The 18598-nt window shown below is 41.8% G+C and overlaps 1 protein-coding gene across 4 annotated transcripts in view; it reads left to right on the top strand.

The window, feature by feature from the left end:
- ADAMTS7 (ADAM metallopeptidase with thrombospondin type 1 motif 7) overlaps positions 1–18598 on the top strand; it is a 100822-nt gene that overhangs the window by 23392 nt on the left and 58832 nt on the right. For all 4 annotated transcript variants that reach the window (XM_073568987.1, XM_073568985.1, XM_073568986.1 and 1 more), the window contains exons 9-11: positions 9436–9580; positions 9788–9880; positions 11970–12115. In XM_073568987.1, the coding sequence (XP_073425088.1) occupies positions 9436–9580; positions 9788–9880; positions 11970–12115 (384 nt within the window). The remainder of the gene's footprint in view (positions 1–9435; positions 9581–9787; positions 9881–11969; positions 12116–18598) is intronic.

Here is an 18598-nt window from a genome sequence, read left to right on the forward strand (position 1 = left end):
CACTAAACAAAATCCCTAAATCATATGGCCACTAAACATATCTTTCAGTTTATCTTTCACTTTCAGGTCTACAGTGCCGAGCGCCTCACCATTCAGTGTCCGTACCAGTCTGGGTGGTGGCTCCAGCCAGGCTTCTCCAGGATGCCAGCACTGTCTAATCCAATCACACCTTTGGCTCCTAGTGAGTCTAATTAAACAGTTTAAAGGGAATCTGTCACTATAATTTTACCACCTCATCTGGGAGCAGCATAATGTAGAGAAAGAGACCCTGATTCCAGTGATGTATCACTTAGTTTACTGGGTGCAGCAGTTGTGACACAATCAAAGTGTTATGCAGCAGAGTTGAGAAAGCTATCCCCGCCCACATCACAGCTTACTGTGTAATTGTCTATTGACAGTGACCTGCCTGTCAAAGGGTGTGGACATCTAGCTTCCAGAAATGATAATGTACTAGTGATAAAATCTTCAATGGAAGTAAACAATAGCACACAGCCTAACAAGTGACACATCGCTGAATTCAGTGTTTTAAACCCTACCTCATACTGCCCTCAGATTGCATAGCAAAAACCTGAAAAATTCACTGATTAGTTCATTTGGGAGCCCACCCTTCTCTCCCCAATCCAGCATCCATGTCCTATCCTGGGTAATAGATACAACTAAAAACAGAATAAGCCCTCTAAGCTCTGTTGCACAGAACCCTAAATTGTCTAAAATGTTTTTGTGATTCAAACATGCAGCTTCAATATAGGCTGTATATCCCACATTTTCTATTTTGTCGAGGAAGGTATATAAGAAGTAAAGATTCACAGACATCGCTAGATTTGCTTATACAAAGTCAGAACATAATTTTGTTGGACCTCAGAATGTGAAGGGCTATAGTGTAAAGGTTAATTATTTTTCCACCTACTTGCTGGTACGGTTCACACACCAATGCTTAGTATTGTTAGTGTTATGTCAGTCATGTGGTTCATTAACCTGTTAGGGGTCTCCTATATGTGTAATATTTAACTAACAAGGTTGCTGACATCCTCTATGTAACTGAGCGAAGCCCAGAAATTGGAGACATTGAGTGATCCTCATTTACTAGATTGTATGCAGTAGTAAGCAGTGTGTAGAAGTGTCATCCATGCTGTCTTTTTCATGTCATCCATGCTGTCTTTTTCATGTCATCCATGCTGTCTTTTTCATGTCATCCATGCTGTCTTTTTCATGTCATCCATGCTGTCTTTTTCATGTCATCCATTCTGTCTTTTTCATGTCATCCATGCTGTCTTAATTTATAAAACATAGCCTATTAAATCTTACAATAAGGGTATGTTTCCACAAGCTGGATTGCAGGCGCTTTGGATGCTGCGGAAACCCCGCTCCGCCCAAAGGACCGCCCCTTTTGTACGTGCGGTGATACCACATGTGCTCATTGAACACATGCGGCATCACCGCATCGTATCCATAGACTGGGCTATTTATCGTGCGGAGCCGGAGCGTCTCTACAAGATAAATAGACACTGCGGTCTATAAAGACCCGCTGCATGTCCAGCCCTGCACGCACTTAAGATCCCCTCCACTATGCTGTAACATCTGGACGCTGCGGCTGTTGGCAGCGTCCAATCCGCAGCAATTCCTGATGTAATCCGGCCCGTGGAAACATGCCCTGAGATTTATTCTGAATGATGATACTTTTATCATTATTTATGTCACTTCTTCACCTCGTATAACCACTTGGTGCAAGGTGAAAAGCTCAGCAATATGGGATTGACCTTGAATTGGCTATCTTTGATTAAACCTGTGGCCCTTGTAACGGATCCCATACACCAGAGGCCGACTTACCATTGGTGCAACCTGTGCAGCCGCACAGGGACTCAGGAGGTAAGGGGGCCATTTGCAAGTCCAAAGCAGGTGGAATTGTGCATCCTGATGAAATATTGGACTGAAAAGGGCCCATACTCTGTTTTTATACAGGGGCCCTTTTCTGTCTGTGTCCGCCAGTGCCATACACCTTAGGTGATTGAACATCTGTCTCCCCATGTGTGTATCTGTTGTGGATGGGGAGAGTGGAATACGTCACTGTCGGACATCTGGAGCAGCAGCTCATCTTTCCTTGAGAACAAAAGGGTCAGGGTCTTAAACATCTTATTTGTCATGGAAAAGAGGAAGACCACCAAACATATTAGATGGTCAGTTGATCACTATTTTTTTTCTCATCTCTGGGATCCACATTTATGTTGAAAACAATGACTTCTCATTACTTGCCCCATCTGATGAGGCAGAATCCATGTAGAAAAAAAAATGAAAAGGTAGATGAATGTGATGGAAAAAATGTACATGACATGACAGTGCCTCAATGTCTGAGTTCTGGCGCCATTGTAAAAAGTTGTAATATGTGATGTCCAAACTGAGCTAAACTAAATCCTTCTCTGTCCACTGGCCACATAATACGCACTGTCCATTCTTCAAGTTTACAAATTAGAAAGTTGGGACCAACATGTTCTCAAGTTCAGAACCCTCTTGAGACTCATGTAAGACCTCTGGCTGTATAAAATGTGCCTGTTCAGCAGGCAGTTATGACTCCACGTCATGTCTACGATTATTATTAGGACATTCACAGCTGCAGATATATTTCTATTCTTCATGACATGTCACATTGCAAATAAAATTGTACCAGATTGTAAATAAGGTCATGGTTGTGGGATGTGAACAGAATAAAAATTCAGCTATTTTCTGATGGTTTCCAGCCATCTGACTTTTAATTGTATCTCACTTTATTTACACGGATATAAATCTTTTGTGAACAGCCTACGCACCCCTGAAAACCATCCGGACAATTGCTGCCTCTGCTTCTCTCCTCTCTGCCTCCCCCTTACTTACTTCCTCTAAAGTTCCAAACACAAACAAGAAGATCAGCCACTTCCTGCCACATCACAATCAGAGATAACTAAAATATGGCCGGGAAAAATAAAAGATCACCATGATAGAACACGCACCCCACACGCTGGGTCAAGATATTGAGGGGTTAATCTTCCGCCCTGTGCAGTTGCTCATCAGCCATTTTTCAGTTTACCTCCAGAGATAAAGGCTTGTAGATTGTTTGCACCTAGTAGATTTTAATCCTGCAATTGTGTTGTGCATCGATTATATACTGTATACAGTGTATAATATATATACATATATATGTACTGTATATATGTGTATATATATATATATATATATATATATATATTAGTATATACAGTATATGCCGTCATGGCAGAAAATGTGCTGGCATCTTTGAAATTGTTGCAAAAAAAAGAAGTATTTCACCCAGAAAATAATTGCAATTACACATGTTTTGTTATACACATGTTTATTTCCTTTGTGTGTATTGGAACAACACAAAAAATACAGAGGAAAAAAAGGCAAATTGGACAAAAAACCCCAGAAATGGATTGGCTCAAAGTTAATAGAAGGAGTCCACATAACCTTCAGGATTTAAAGAGTGTTTGTGTTTAAGAATGGGAGAAAATCACACCTGAGCAATGCCTGCTACTAGTTTCTCCATACAGGAGGTGTCTTGAAGCTGTCATCACCAACAAAGGATTTTGTTCAAAGTATTAAATAGATTTCTGTAAGCGTGTTAAATACTTTTGCCTGTATCATTTCTCATTATTACACATACCTTAATTTGTGGACATCTATGGTTTGATGTTTTTGTCTGTGTGGATTGGACAACATTTTGTGAGAATTTCATGACAATAGTTATATGTTTATGTAGAAAATTGATGATGTGTTCAATACTTATTTCACCCTCTGTATATACACGTTATGTATATATATATATATATATATATATATATAAATTTATATACAACTCAGGCAAAAATTAAGAAACCACTTCACAGTTTTATAAAAATCAGCTTCTCTACATGTCTGACAGCCATTCCATTCCAGTATCAATTGAATTCCAACCAGAGTACACCTCATTCTACTTAATGTGCTTCTGATTAGGTGATCACCTGAACCAAATCTTATTTATCGAAGGACTGTATAAAAAAACCCTGCTGTGGTGTTTACAATCCTCTTGCAATAGGAAAAGCTGGATGGCAAAACAAGTCTTAGTAATATCCCAAAAGTAATAGGAATGAAAAAAATTACTTTTAACCATGCCAAAGGAGTTGAAAAGCCTTGAGTGAGGAAAAGAAGGGCTCAATTCTGGCTTTGCTAGCAGAGGGATACAGTGAGCGTCATGTTGCCTCCATCCTTAAAATTTCTAAGACCGCAGTCCACTACAACAAGGTCAATCAGCAGACATTGGGGACAACAAAGCTACAGACTGGCAGAGGGCGAAAATGACTGTTCATTGACCGGGATGACCGTCATCTTATTTGAACGTCACTCAGCAACTGCAGGATGACATCAAGTGACTTACAAAAGGAATGGCAAATGGCAGCTGGGGTGAAGTGCATGGCAAGAACAGTTCGTAACAGGCTCCTAGAGGTAGGGCTCAAGCCATGTAAAGCTAGAAAAAAGCCTTTCCTCAATGAGAAGCAAAGGAGAGCCAGGATGAAGTTTGCCAAAGACCGTAAGGATTGGACCATAGAGGACTAGAGTAAGGTAATCTTCTCTGATGAGTCGTCTAATTTTCAGCTTTGTCCAACACCTGGTCATCTAATGGTTAGACGGAGACCTGGAGAGGCATACAAGTTACAGTGTCTTGCACCCACCGTGAAATTTGGTGGAGAATCGTGATGATCTGGAGATGCTTCAGCAAGGCTGGAATTGGGCAGGTTAATCTTTGTGAAGGACGTATGAATCAAGCTGCATACAAGGTTATCCTGGAAAAACAGTTGATTCCTTCTGCTCAGGGAATGTTCCCCAACTCTGAGGACTGTTTTTTTCAGCAGGACAATGTGCCATGCCATACTGCTAGGTCAATCAATGTGTGGATGAAGGACCACCACAACAAATCCCTGTCATGGCCAGCCCAATCTCTAGACCTGAACCCCATTGAAAACCTCTGGAATGTAATCAAGAGGAAGATGTATAGTTACAAGCCATAAAACAAAGAAGAACTGCTTACATTTTTGTACCAGGAGTGGCATAAGGTCAGTGTGAAGACTGGTGGAAAGCATGCCAAGACGCATGAAAGCTGTGATTACAAATCATGGTTATTCCACAAAATATTGATTTCTGAACTCTTCCTGCGTTAAAACATTAGTATTGTTGTTTCTAAATGATTATGAACTTGTTTTCTTAGCATTATTTAAGGTCTGAAAGCACTGCATTTTTTTGTTATTTTGACCATTTCTCATTTTCTGAAAATAAATACAAAGGTTAGTGCTTGGAAATTCAAAGACATGTAGTCAGTAATTTATAGAATAAAAGAGCAATTTACATTTTACTCAAAAATATACCAATAAAGAGAAAAATCAGACAAACTGAAAATTTTGCAGTGGTCTTTTAATTTTTGCCAGAGCTGTATATACCCTTCTTTTGAAAACTGCTCCAGGTCTCATATTTGAATGGTAAGAAAAAGACAATGGCACAACTCTATAATTGTGGTGCACAGGTAGGATCCCCAATCCGTGACAATACTGAATATACAGTGGGGCAAAAAAGTATTTAGTCAGTCAGCAATAGTGCAAGTTCCACCACTTAAAAAGATGAGAGGCGTCTGTAATTTACATCATAGGTAGACCTCAACTATGGGAGACAAACTGAGAAAAAAAAATCCAGAAAATCACATTGTCTGTTTTTTTTTCATTTTATTTGCATATTATGGTGGAAAATAAGTATTTGGTCAGAAACAAGCAATCAAGATTTCTGGCTCTCACAGACCTGTAACTTCTTCTTTAAGAGTCTCCTCTTTCCTCCACTCATTACTTGTAGTAATGGCACCTGTTTAAACTTGTTATCAGTATAAAAAGACACCTGTGCACACCCTCAAACAGTCTGACTCCAAACTCCACTATGGTGAAGACCAAAGAGCTGTCAAAGGACACCAGAAACAAAATTGTAGCCCTGCACCAGGCTGGGAAGACTGAATCTGCAATAGCCAACCAGCTTGGAGTGAAGAAATCAACTGTGGGAGCAATAATTAGAAAATGGAAGACATACAAGACCACTGATAATCTCCCTCGATCTGGTGCTCCACGCAAAATCCCACCCCGTGGGGTCAGAATGATCACAAGAACGGTGAGCAAAAATCCCAGAACCACGCGGGGGGACCTAGTGAATGAACTGCAGAGAGCTGGGACCAATGTAACAAGGCCTACCATAAGTAACACACTACGCCACCATGGACTCAGATCCTGCAGTGCCAGACGTGTCCCACTGCTTAAGCCTGTACATGTCCGGGCCCATCTGAAGTTTGCTAGAGAGCATTTGTATGATCCAGAGGAGTTTTGGGAGAATGTCCTATGGTCTGATGAAACCAAACTGGAACTGTTTGGTAGAAACACAACTTGTCGTGTTTGGAGGAAAAAGAATACTGAGTTGCATCCATCAAACACCATACCTACTGTAAAGCATGGTGGTGGAAACATCATGCTTTGGGGCTGTTTCTCTGCATAGGGGCCAGGACGACTGATCCGGGTACATGAAAGAATGAATGGGGCCATGTATCGTGAGATTTTGAGTGCAAACCTCCTTCCATCAGCAAGGGCATTGAAGATGAAACGTGGCTGGGTCTTTCAACATGACAATGATCCAAAGCACACCGCCAGGGCAACGAAGGAGTGGCTTCGTAAGAAGCATTTCAAGGTCCTGGAGTGGCCTAGCCAGTCTCCAGATCTCAACCCTATAGAAAACCTTTGGAGGGAGTTGAAAGTCCGTGTTGCCAAGCGAAAAGCCAAAAACATCACTGCTCTAGAGGAGATCTGCATGGAGGAATGGGCCAACATACCAACAACAGTGTGTGGCAACCTTGTGAAGACTTACAGAAAACGTTTGACCTCTGTCATTGCCAACAAAGGATATATCACAAAGTATTGAGATGAAATTTTGTTTCTGACCAAATACTTATTTTCCACCATAATATGCAAATAAAATGAAAAAAAAAAACCAGACAATGTGATTTTCTGGATTTTTTTTTCTCAGTTTGTCTCCCATAGCTGAGGTCTACCTATGATGTAAATTACAGACGCCTCTAATCTTTTTAAGTGGTGGAACTTGCACTATTGCTGACTGACTAAATACTTTTTTGCCCCACTGTAGACTTGGCACACACACGTGGATTCTCCTACATCCTCCTATGGAGGCGGAACACACACTCCTTTCCCTGCCAGCATCTTCCTGCTGGTGGAACGCACCATGGCGACGCTGGAGCGCACGCCGGACCAATACCGGTGACGCACTTCCGCCCAGCCGCCATCTTCCCCACATATAAATATACCGCCGGCTCCACTCCATTCAGCACACGTGACTTGCGGACGCCGTGTCCATACTGTCTCTTGCGCCGCGCACTTATAAAGGGTAAGATATACCAGACACTTTTACTTCTGTTGATAGGAGTCCACCTCTTTCTACCGCTGGTAATGGCAATTATGTTATATTTACAGCAAATCGGCCCCAGGCTGCCTCTTTATCTAAGCTACGGTATGTAGGCATTTCACATCTCTCCACACCACCAATATACTGCGGCTCACCTGTCATGACGCCACCATCTTTTTCTTTTTCCCCTTAGAATCCTTTTCTTGCCCTAACAATAGGAAACCACAGTGCTTTTTAGGGGTATGTGCCTCTCTCCTAAAATTGCCTCCTGTACTTTAGATTGTTTCCACTCTGTGTTTCATATATTATGCCACCAGCCATAGTGCTGTGTATGTTTTTTGCATATGTAATGTATATTCTATACCCAGATTCAATCATATGTTGTACAACTTTTGTATATACTTTATTTATTTTATACTTATGTCCACTTTTTTATTTCCAGTACATTGAAGAAGGTCATATAGACTGAAACGTCACTGTATGTACTGTACCTTATTAAATCACTATTTGCATTGGGATCCACGTGTGTGTGCCAAGTCTATATTCATCATATTTGAAGGGTGTCTTCACCCAACAGCAGTTTTAAGATATCTCCACAGGTGTTCAATGGGATATGAACTCATTGCTGGCCACTTCATATCTGTCCAGTGCTTTGTTTCCATCCATTTCTGGGTACTTCTTGAAGTATGTTTGGAGTTATTTTCCTGCTGGAAGACCAATGACCTTGCACGCAAACCCAGCTTTCATACACTGGGAACTACATTGCGACCCAATATCCTTTCGCAGTCTTAAAATTTCATGATGCCTTGCACACAATCAACACACCCAGTACCAGAGGCAGCAAAACAACTCCAAACATCTTTGAACCGTCACCATATTTGACTGTAGGTACTGTGCTCTTTTCTTTGTAGCCGTCATTCCGTTTTTGGTAAACAGCAGAATGATGTGCTTTAACAAAACGCTTTATTTTGGCCTCATCTGTCCACAAGACAGATGGCTTACTCATACATTTTGGCAAGCTGCAGTCTAGCTTTTTTATGTCTCTGTGCCAGCAGTGGGGTCCTCATGGGTCTCCTGCCAAAGCTTTTCATTTCATTCAAATGTTGACAGATAGCTCACACTGACTTTTATGCACCCTGAGCCTGCAGGACAGCTCAAATTTCTTTGAAACTTGATTTTTTCTGGTTATCCACCATCTGGACTATCCTGCGTTGCAACTTTTCATCAATTTTTCTTTACGTCCAGGGAGATTGCCTACAGTGCCATAGGTTGTAAACTTCTTGATTATGTTGTGCACCATGGGCAAAGGAACATCAAGATCTCTGGAGATGGACTTGTAACCTTGCGATTGTTAATATTTTTAAACAATTTTGGTTCTCAAGTCCTCAGACAGTTCTCGTCTTTCTGTTCTCCATTCTTAGGGTATGTGCACACGTTGCAGATTAGCCTGTGGAATTTTCTGCAGAGAATCCGCATCTCTTGGCAGAAAACGCAGGTAAAAACGCTTGCGGATTTTAATGCATTTTTGCTGTACAGATTTTTTTGGTGGTACTGGCAATGGATTAGGTTGAACTTTCTCCCTTTCTCATGGTGCCTACAGCCAAACATGGTGGCAGTGTTCTTTCCTTTTGTGGTGCTGTTGGTGTGGAGGAGTTAAATTTCATTGAAGGTATCATTAATTCACAATCATCCATTAGTTTAAACATTGATCTAATGTATACGTGGGGCTTTAGGTTTTCTTATAGCATTGATCTAAACATGAGTCCTCCAGAACCCCTAGCCGGAAAATCACTTTAAGATTGCGCATGTTATGTAGCTTTGGTAGGTGCATTTTGACCTGTTAGAGGTAATTGAAAACCAGGGTGGAATAACCCTCTAGCTATATTAGATCAAGAGGTCTACAGTACTAAATAAGATGTCCTCTATTTATGTCTTCTGTAATATTTTCTGTATCTGACTTTGTTTCTGTAGTCGTGGATGGGGTCTTTGCTTGGATGATCCACCTAGTAAAGAGTTGCTGGATTTCCCTTCTGTGCCCCCAGGGGTCCTGTATGATGTTGGTCATCAGTGCCGCTTACAATATGGATCTGCTTCGACCTTCTGCAAAGACATTGATGTAAGTTAGTTGTCCATAGTCAGCAAAAATGCTGATTTGGGTATATAACAATAATTTAATGAACTCTCAATTATACATTTCATGAATATTACCTACTTCATCAGGAAGTGGTTCTGATGTAGTTGGATCTAAATACATCCAGCAATTACAGTATAATTGTCTTTCAATGGTCTTTTCATGCTTATCGTTTATGTGCCACTGTTACAGAACGTGTGTAACTCACTCTGGTGCTCTGTGGGAACAACGTGTCACTCGAAACTAGATGCTGCCGTGGATGGAACCACCTGTGGAGATAATAAGGTATAAAGTGGACTCATGAAATCGGACATTGGGTTCAGAATATTTCATAGAGCTGAGAATGTGTAGAGAGCAGGGAGACTTTACCCTGTAAGGCTATGTGCCCACATTAGCGTTTATAAACACTCAGAAAACCGGATTCCTTCCCAGAAACTGCGTGTTTTATTTCCGCGCTTTTTTTGCGCAATTTTTGCACAAAAACAGCGCGTTTTTGATGCATTTTTTTCCGCGCGGTTTCTGGGAACATTGGAAATGGCTAAAAATGCACGGCTATGCAGAAAATAATGAGCATGCTGCGTTTTCAGCCGCTAAGCGTTTTCTAAGTGTTTAAAAATGCATGCATTGGCACAAAAAGCCAAAAAAGCATTAAGTTTAATGGGAATCTTCTTTTAAGCGTTTCTGCAGCGTCTGATCCGGCTCAAACGCTGCGGAAATGCTTACAATAACGCAACGTGGGCACACAGCCTAAGAGTGATTCCTAGCTAGGGCTTGGTGGAACATTCTTGGAACCTGCTTAGGGTTCACCAGCAGAGGAGGTGTCTTTTAAAGCTCTTGGGCCCCGTTGCAACATTCGTTACAGAGTACTCCATGTATTACTTTTCATTTATAGTTTATGTCTCCTCAGAGAGACCTTTTGGGTTTCCTCAAGCTCCAGGGACTGGTTGGCCACAACCTCTGCAGGCCTTAGGGCTCATGAAGACGACCGCATTTTCGGTCCAAGTGCAATCCAACAAAACATCAGATAGCAATTCCATGGGGCAGCACGTCTGATCTTTTTCCTTGGACAGAGACTGTCCCTCAAAAAAAAATTTCAATTTCAATCTGATACTTGATCCCATTCAGCCATGCAAGTCAATGAGTCCATGGAAAACATTGAATGTTAATCGAGTGACAAAATGGAGAAATTTTTTTTCCATCATGTCCACATCCGAGAAAATTGGATCACATTATGTTCAAATACTGATGAAACTCTATCAAAATCTTTGTAATTAGCATAATCGGCCCGATTATCTCGGATGACAGAAAATATGGTGGTGTGACCACAGCCTTATAGTTATGCCTCTGCCCGTTAGGGTTCTTTTACACTTGCCATATTTTTTCAGGCTTTTTTTTTGCGGCCCCAATAGATTTCTATGGGGCCGCAAAAATGTCCGGCAAAAATTTGTCAGAGCATTGTGCTCCATATTGCCGTGAGGGCTGTATTTTTCACGGCTTACGTACACAGCCCCATTTAAATCAATGGTGTCGCGAAAACAATGGAAGCTTGTTTTTGTGGCACACCGTATTTGCGGAACGCCATTTTTTTCAGCCAACTTTTTAAAACATAAAAAATGGCGATCCTAAAAAGATTTTTGCGGCCCGATTTTGCGGCAGACCATGAAAATTACAGCAATACGGCCAGCAAAAACGGGCCGCAAAAATCACGGGAAGTGTAAAAGAAGCCTTAGACAGCAGCCACCAGAGCTGTCACCCTCACAGTACACATGGGATAATTTTTAGATGTCACATGAGGTTGGAAATTACTAGTATATTTAGAGGTTATATAAATCCTGGACTAAACATTTGTTTGACCACATCTTCCCAAAACAGGAGAATGAAACATTTTTTTGCAGAAGGTGCGTACCATAGAACTATGTGCATTCTGTAGAGCAAATGTATTGTGATATCCAATCATTTCTTATACAATTGTATAAGTTGTTATACTGCAAAAAAATTAAAAATGAAATAGACTATAATCTAAACTGTATGTAGGTTATACAGACGACAGCTGCTGTTTAACTGTTTAACTGATGGAAGTGTGTATGTTTTTTTTTAAATTTTTTTCAGCATTTCAACCCACTTTTAATTTTATTTAATTTATTTTTCGTTTTTCAGTACATGGTATGGTAACATTAATTGGAGTCACTGAAAACTGCAACTGGTTTTGCATAAAATAAGTTAAGGATCATGAAAAAAGAGGAGTTTAAAAAAACAAAAAAAAAACAAAGTGCAAAAATATAAAATTGTTCAGTTATGATGGGGTTAACGTGAGGTTGGCAGATGCTGAGGCGACTGTTTTTGATACGTTTTTTTTTTTCTGTCCGCTTTGCAGTGGTGCTTTGGTGGTGATTGTATCCCAGTTGGACAACACCTATCTGCTGTGGATGGAGCCTGGGGATCGTGGAGTTCATGGTCAGCCTGTACAAGAAGCTGTGGAGCTGGCGTACAGAGTGCAGAGCGGCACTGCAGCAATCCATCGTATGTGAACACCAGTGTCAATATCAGTGGCCCCTGATAGTGTTAGTTTTGTTAAAGAGAGTTGGAGTTGTGGTCAAAATATTGAGAATTACTTTGGGAATTATCTAGGGTAAGGACACATGTAATCTGATAGCAGAACGATGTAGGAACAGAGACCCTGATTCCAGCGATGTGTCACTTAGTATACTGGGTGCAGCAGTTAAGGTAGAGTCAGTTTTCTCTGTTGCAGATCTAGAAGAGCTCAGATGTTGAGGCTGTGTATAATCCCGTCCACACCACAGCTCTCTGTGTACATTGTATAGTGACAGAAAGCTGCTAATCAGTGCTGGGGGTGCGGTTGGACCAGGAGGCATGAGGCCAGTTGTCCTGTAGTGATAATCTCCTGCTGATAAAACACTGAGTGTATTGAAACAGCAAAACAGAGTCCAGTAATACATCGCTGGAATCACTTATGTCGTGGTGCCCTCAAATTACACTGTTCTACATATTTTCAATAGTTGTCAGTTTCAGTAATCAAATGAGCCATTCATTAATGATTTTGACCTCCTGAATTCAATTCTGACAATGAAAATTTAGCTGACTTTTGCTTCCATGATATCAAAGAGTTTTCCTTTTACTGCTACGTACTGGCCAGCAGACTTTAATTTTGCTGGTTGGAAAGTTGTCTTTAGAGCAGGGTTCCCCAACTCCAGTCCTCAAGGCCCACCAACAGGTCATGTTTTCAGGATTTCCTTTGTATTGCACAGGTGAAGCAATTATCACCTGAGCAATACTAAGGAAATCCTGAAAACATGATCTGTTGGTGGGCCTTGAGGACTGGAGTTGGGGAACCCTGATCTAGAGGATTCTTTGTTTCAAAATAATCTCCACTGTGGAACCACTTTATTTTGAGAAATTGCATTAAATACAGTTTTTTTTATCATTTGCTGTATATAGTAATTTTACTCAATTTTTCCAATCTAAGAATCTGTGAATAATTCTTTAATCAGTAATCATGATACATGGGGTTTTTATTTTTCAAGGAAATCAGCATGATCAGATCTGTAATTCTGTACGATTAATTTCTTACAATTTTTTTTTATTGCGGTCCATTCACTATTTTTCTGATACAGGACACTTAAATTCCCTGCATAGGCATCAATTTTAAAGTTGCTTTCTAAGATGGTGATATTTATGGTCTATCCTTAGGATAGGTCATCAATATGTGGCCTAAGGGGGTTCTACTCACAGCTGTCTTGTCAGTCATTTGAATTAAGGGGTGTGGTGGTCTAGGAAGCTGTGTCCCTTTTCTTACCTACTTCGGCGCAGCTCCATTCATTTTAATTGTGACTGTGCCTGGTGGTGCAGAAGAGAGGCACCGATCAGCTGATGGTCATACTTCTGATTTGTGTTGCTAGTGTCAGCTGGAACCTGGTGGTTCCTGCAGGTGGGAGCACTTGTCAGAAAATAATGTAGTCAAATATTCTAGACCACTCAGGCCCAATACCATTCATTTGGTTGTGACTGTGCCTGGTCCTGCAGATGAGAGGCACAGATCAGCTAATCTTCATCCCTGGGGTATTCTTAACAGATCGTAGTTTCATACAAGAGTTTGATTCATTTTGCCTCTGGACACAATAGAGCATGAATTTATGTTATAAGTTTATAATACTGACCCATTAGTAAAGTAGTTGGCGCTTGTTAGCTAGCCATCTCTATGTTCATCTGTTGATGGCGAGCTCTTGCCGCTTGGCCTGTTATTTGCATTGTTCCTTAGTCTTGAGAACATATGTTATTTTAATTATGGATCGCAGTATCAGTTGGCGCATTAATTTAGAAATCAATAGGTTTTGGACCTAGAAAGCAAAATGGAAAGTTTCTGTATTTCCAAGTTTTAGAAGACAGCAATTACTAAAACATTGCAAGGTAAATTGAGAAATTCAATAGGTTCTCTTAAGTTTTATGAGGGTAGAGGCATATTCTTTCTATACAAACAAAACAAATATGTTACTACTATTTCCAAAGCTATGTCCAAGGATCACAGATAGATTAAACGTTCATCTTTTATTCATTCCATCAAGACAAAATAAAATCAAAGAATGAAAGACAATAGATTGTGTTAGTAATAATGGTTATTTATTCCTTTTATGGATTTTACATTGGGGCCCAGGAAATTCAAGTTACACCTCTGGATCTAAATCAAAGAATACTGTAGGAAATGGTGTAGCCACTTGTGGAATAATGGCTTCAATGAAATTTCAACAAATTCTTGATGCAGTTGGGTCGCCCTCCCAGGGCTGTGGGGTACTCGGTACCGGGCCGGTGTCAGTGGGATGTGTCACAGCAGCAGTGACCCGGACCATGGCCCTGGGCTCCCAAGTAATAGGAAGATGTGAATGGTGGAATGTAGTTAATGGAATAGTTCGTGACGTCACCTGTGGTGTTCGGCAAGGGAAGTGTTAAGCCGACGCTGCAGACAGATCCTCCGGGACAGATGGTGTGGTGCAGCAATGATGTTATAGCCCTCCACAGGCAGGGCTGTTGTCCCAGGGCAGGATAGGTGAAGAGACACTTAGATGGTGTAGTGTTTGGCGCAGGGGATGTAGCAGTGCCAGGCAGACGGATGCAAGAAGGAATGGAGGACACCAGGGCATGTAGTTCCAAAGCTTTACTCACAGGCTGTAGTGCCCGCTTCTGTGCCGTGTCTTCCAGGTCAGGGACTCAGTCAACCTCCAGGCAAGATGGAATGCTCCCTTCCAACACTCCGCCAACTTATGTGCCTTTTCTGAACGTCTCCTCTATAGCACCTTTAAGTGTGAAGATCTCCTAGTACTGAGTTAAACTGGAGTTCCTCCTGACAAATGTTCCCAAGAACTCTACTTGTACGGCAGACAGCTGTAGCCTGCTTCGGGGGCTCTCTACTGCTGAGTCCCGGCTCTCTATCCAAATTGTTGTTGTGCCCCCAAGTCTTAGATGGGAGTAGTGCATTTACAGCCCACTACTCCACCGGTGTCTGCTGCAGAACCATTAGTGTCCATACAACCTCGGGGACCGGGCCCCGGCCTTGCGCTTAGAACTTCTAGGCAGGGTTCTTCCTCTAACCCACGTCCTCTGTGTTCCCTTTCACTCCCACGTTCCGTACTTGTCTTTCCCTCCTATGGAAGCTCAGGCTTCGGTTCAATGTCTTTCTCCGTCTTTCCTTTCCCATGCCAGCTGGCTCAGATCACTGAGGCAGCTGCAGCACTCCTTCCTCCATCCCTCTTCCAGGGATCCCCACTCCTCTCCGAGTGGCTTCCTCTCTCAGAGTCCCCGTCTGACTGACTGACTGACTTACTGAACTCAATCCTAAAACCTTCCCGTTCTTATGTGTATTCTCAACTCCACCCACCTCCCAGCACGTTTAGTGTTACAAGCAGGGAACCACCAAAGGTGCTCTGCTTCTCTCTAAGCAAGGAGCCGCAATGTGGATTTGCTGAACTACTCTATTGTGTTGGGTGCGAGTGTTGGAGCGTGGTCAGGAGCCTCCAACTTACCTGGATGGTGGGGCACCACACCTTAGGAGAAGGTGCAGTACCTCTGTGGCGACTGAGCCTCAGGGGCGCCACACAAACATAACACCATCTGCAAAAAGTGAAAGTTGAAAAGAGGATGGCTTCTATAAATGGATAATGATCCTAAACACGCATCAAAAACTGCAATAGATGACCTCAAAAGGCGCAAGCTGAAGGTTTTACAATGGCTCTCACAGTCCTCTGATCTGAACATCATTGAAAATCTATGGCTAAACCTCAAAATAGCAGAGAATACACCTCAAAATAGCAGAGAATACAAGACGGCCTAGGGAATCTCACAGAACTGGAAGAATTTGCCAAGGAAGAATGGATGAAAATCCCTCAAGCAAGAATTGAACGACTCTTGACTGGCTGCAAAAAAAGAGTTTACAAGCTGTGATACTACTAACCTGGCAGGGTACCCAAACTTTTGCATTGGACCATTTTCCTTTTAGGCCTTTTAGAGATCATTTCATCTTTAACATGCTTAATTGTTCACAATAACAGTAATTTTGACCAGGGGTGCCCAAACTTTTACATGCCACTGTAACCCATATAAGAACACAGTGGGTGGGGATGCCATGCTCGCTCAGACATTCTTGTGGCTGGAGTCTGAGGGTAATACTTTTAAGGTGTAATTGGTGACAAGAATTCCCTCCTAGTACCAGAAAAAGTCATTGTGATGCAGTTAGTGAAAGAGGTGAATGCAGAAATAGCCATTGTGGATCATTGACACCTTCACAAAGGCAAGGTTTGACTCACAACTTGTAGTTCTCGAGGGAGTTGGTTTTGGAACTAGTTTTGACCTCTTTTATCCTTTTTACTCACTTCTTCCAATTTATCCCATGTGATCAGGTAGCAGCTGAATCCTCGCTGTCTTCCTCCCCTGACCTACAGAGAACATAGTCCCCCACACGCAACCTCAGCTATGGTTTTCTCATTTCTCTTGTTCCAACTTGTTACACCTACTTAACATGTTGTAGATTTCTCCTCTCTACCACATAGTATCGTCCTCCATAATGTCAAAAATGTCAAATTACTGCACATAGACAAAGCTGAGAAGCTTTTGAGCTTATGTGTTGACTGCTGAAGGTGGACCTTACCGGCCGCGCAGATGAACATGTAGTGTAGTTAGAAAAGCGCACACTGTTTTTAATGTATATTGCTCATACACTTATTTTCACATGCTCCTATTGTGTTTTGAACAATATTTTTCATGGATAATCCCTCTCAATGTTTTCTTCACATTAAACTGTCTAGTTTTTCCTGAGTTAGGGCAAAATTACGCCTGTAATGTCAGTGACCCCCCTCCAATACGGGACACTTACAAAGTGTCTCATGAAACATGACAGATGTAGAATTATCTCTGGACGAGCAGCATTGTGACAGCAACTGACATGGAACATCAGAATCATGTCATCAGAGAACATGTAGCCCAGCATGATCATCCGGAGAAGTCTGAGAACGGGGGAGTTTCATTCTTGTTAATAGATGCAGGAGACCAGAACACAATAGATCTTTGATTTCTCTGAATCATACGGACCTACTGACCTTCTCGCAGAAGAAGTAGTATTATATCTTGCATTAGACAAGAAATGAGCCTTTGCAGATGTTCGGATGGCAGAAAGTCTAAAAATGACTGGAGAGGATGCAGTCTTCACATTGAGCCCTGAAGCTGTATTTGATAACAGGGAAAAACCAGATGTTGGCAATACACCCTCCATCAAGTGGACTGTCTGATTCTCACAGCAGATGCTTTTCCGCCATATACTTTAAACCCTTCTTTAGTTAATAGAAAGCAATCGTAGAATTTTTTTGCCCTTAATTGTCAGCACGTTCCAGGACATCAAAGAAAAAAAATGTATCTAGAGAACACTGGGTCCAGCTATAAACTCTGTGGTGGTCTTCACACTGTTCAGTAGTGAAAGCTGCCATACAATGCTATATCACACCTATGACACGTGTAGATCTCCTGAATGTCTGCTGTTTATTAAAAATTGTCAGATGATAGGGGAGCACAGTTTGTGGATCGTAAGTTGCTCTGCTACAGTATTCTATTTATTATGCCCACTTATATAGTGCCATTAATTCCACAGCGCTTTACATACATAATAATAATCTTTATTTTTATATAGCGCTAACATATTCCGCAGCGCTTTACAGTTTGCACACATTTCATCACTGTCCCCGATGGGGCTCACAATCTAAATTCCCTATCAGTGTGTCTTTGGAATGTGGGAGGAAACCAGAGTACCCGGAGGAAACCCAAGCAAACACGGGGAGAACATACAAACTCCTTGCAGATGTTGTCCTTGGTGGGATTCGAACCCAGGACCCCAGCACTGCAAGGCTGCAGCGCTAACCACTGAGCCACCGTGCTGCCCCTACATACATCATCATCACTGTCCCTATATTCCCAAATCAGTATGTTTTTGGAGTGTGGTAGGAAACCGTATATTGTAATATAGTTTTAAAACTGTATTTGAAGGGGGTGGTGATCCCATATCTTTTGCACCACTATTGGTGTTGGTGCTGTGTTGTGGCCATTGCTGAGGTGCTGCATCAGTGGGGTGATGTGGCCTGGAGTCATGGGGCCTTTTACCCTACAGCATGGGTGCTGTGGGGTACTGGGACACTCCCCATGCTGGTGCGTTGTCACTTTGGTGGTGGTTGGCGTATGCTGCTGCCCCTTTTAGATTAGGGACTCACTGAGAGGTTCGCCATGACTGGGTGGTGGGTTTTACACAGACTGATCAGAATCTTAAACTAAGAACCTCATGTTCAGTTTTGTAAATTTGTGTCTTGTGTCATTAGATTAATGTACTTAGAAAAGAAATAAGTAGAGGGTGCAGAACCAATCAGTAGCTTGAGGGAAGGAAGCGCCGCTACATCCTGTGGAGAAGGTAGATAATGGCTTACAGTGGGTACGGAAAGTATTCAGACCCCTTTAAAT

Source organism: Dendrobates tinctorius, unplaced genomic scaffold, assembly GCF_039654945.1.
Source record: "Dendrobates tinctorius isolate UK_male_01 unplaced genomic scaffold, ASM3965494v1 ptg000022l, whole genome shotgun sequence".
Lineage (NCBI taxonomy): Eukaryota > Metazoa > Chordata > Amphibia > Anura > Dendrobatidae > Dendrobates > Dendrobates tinctorius.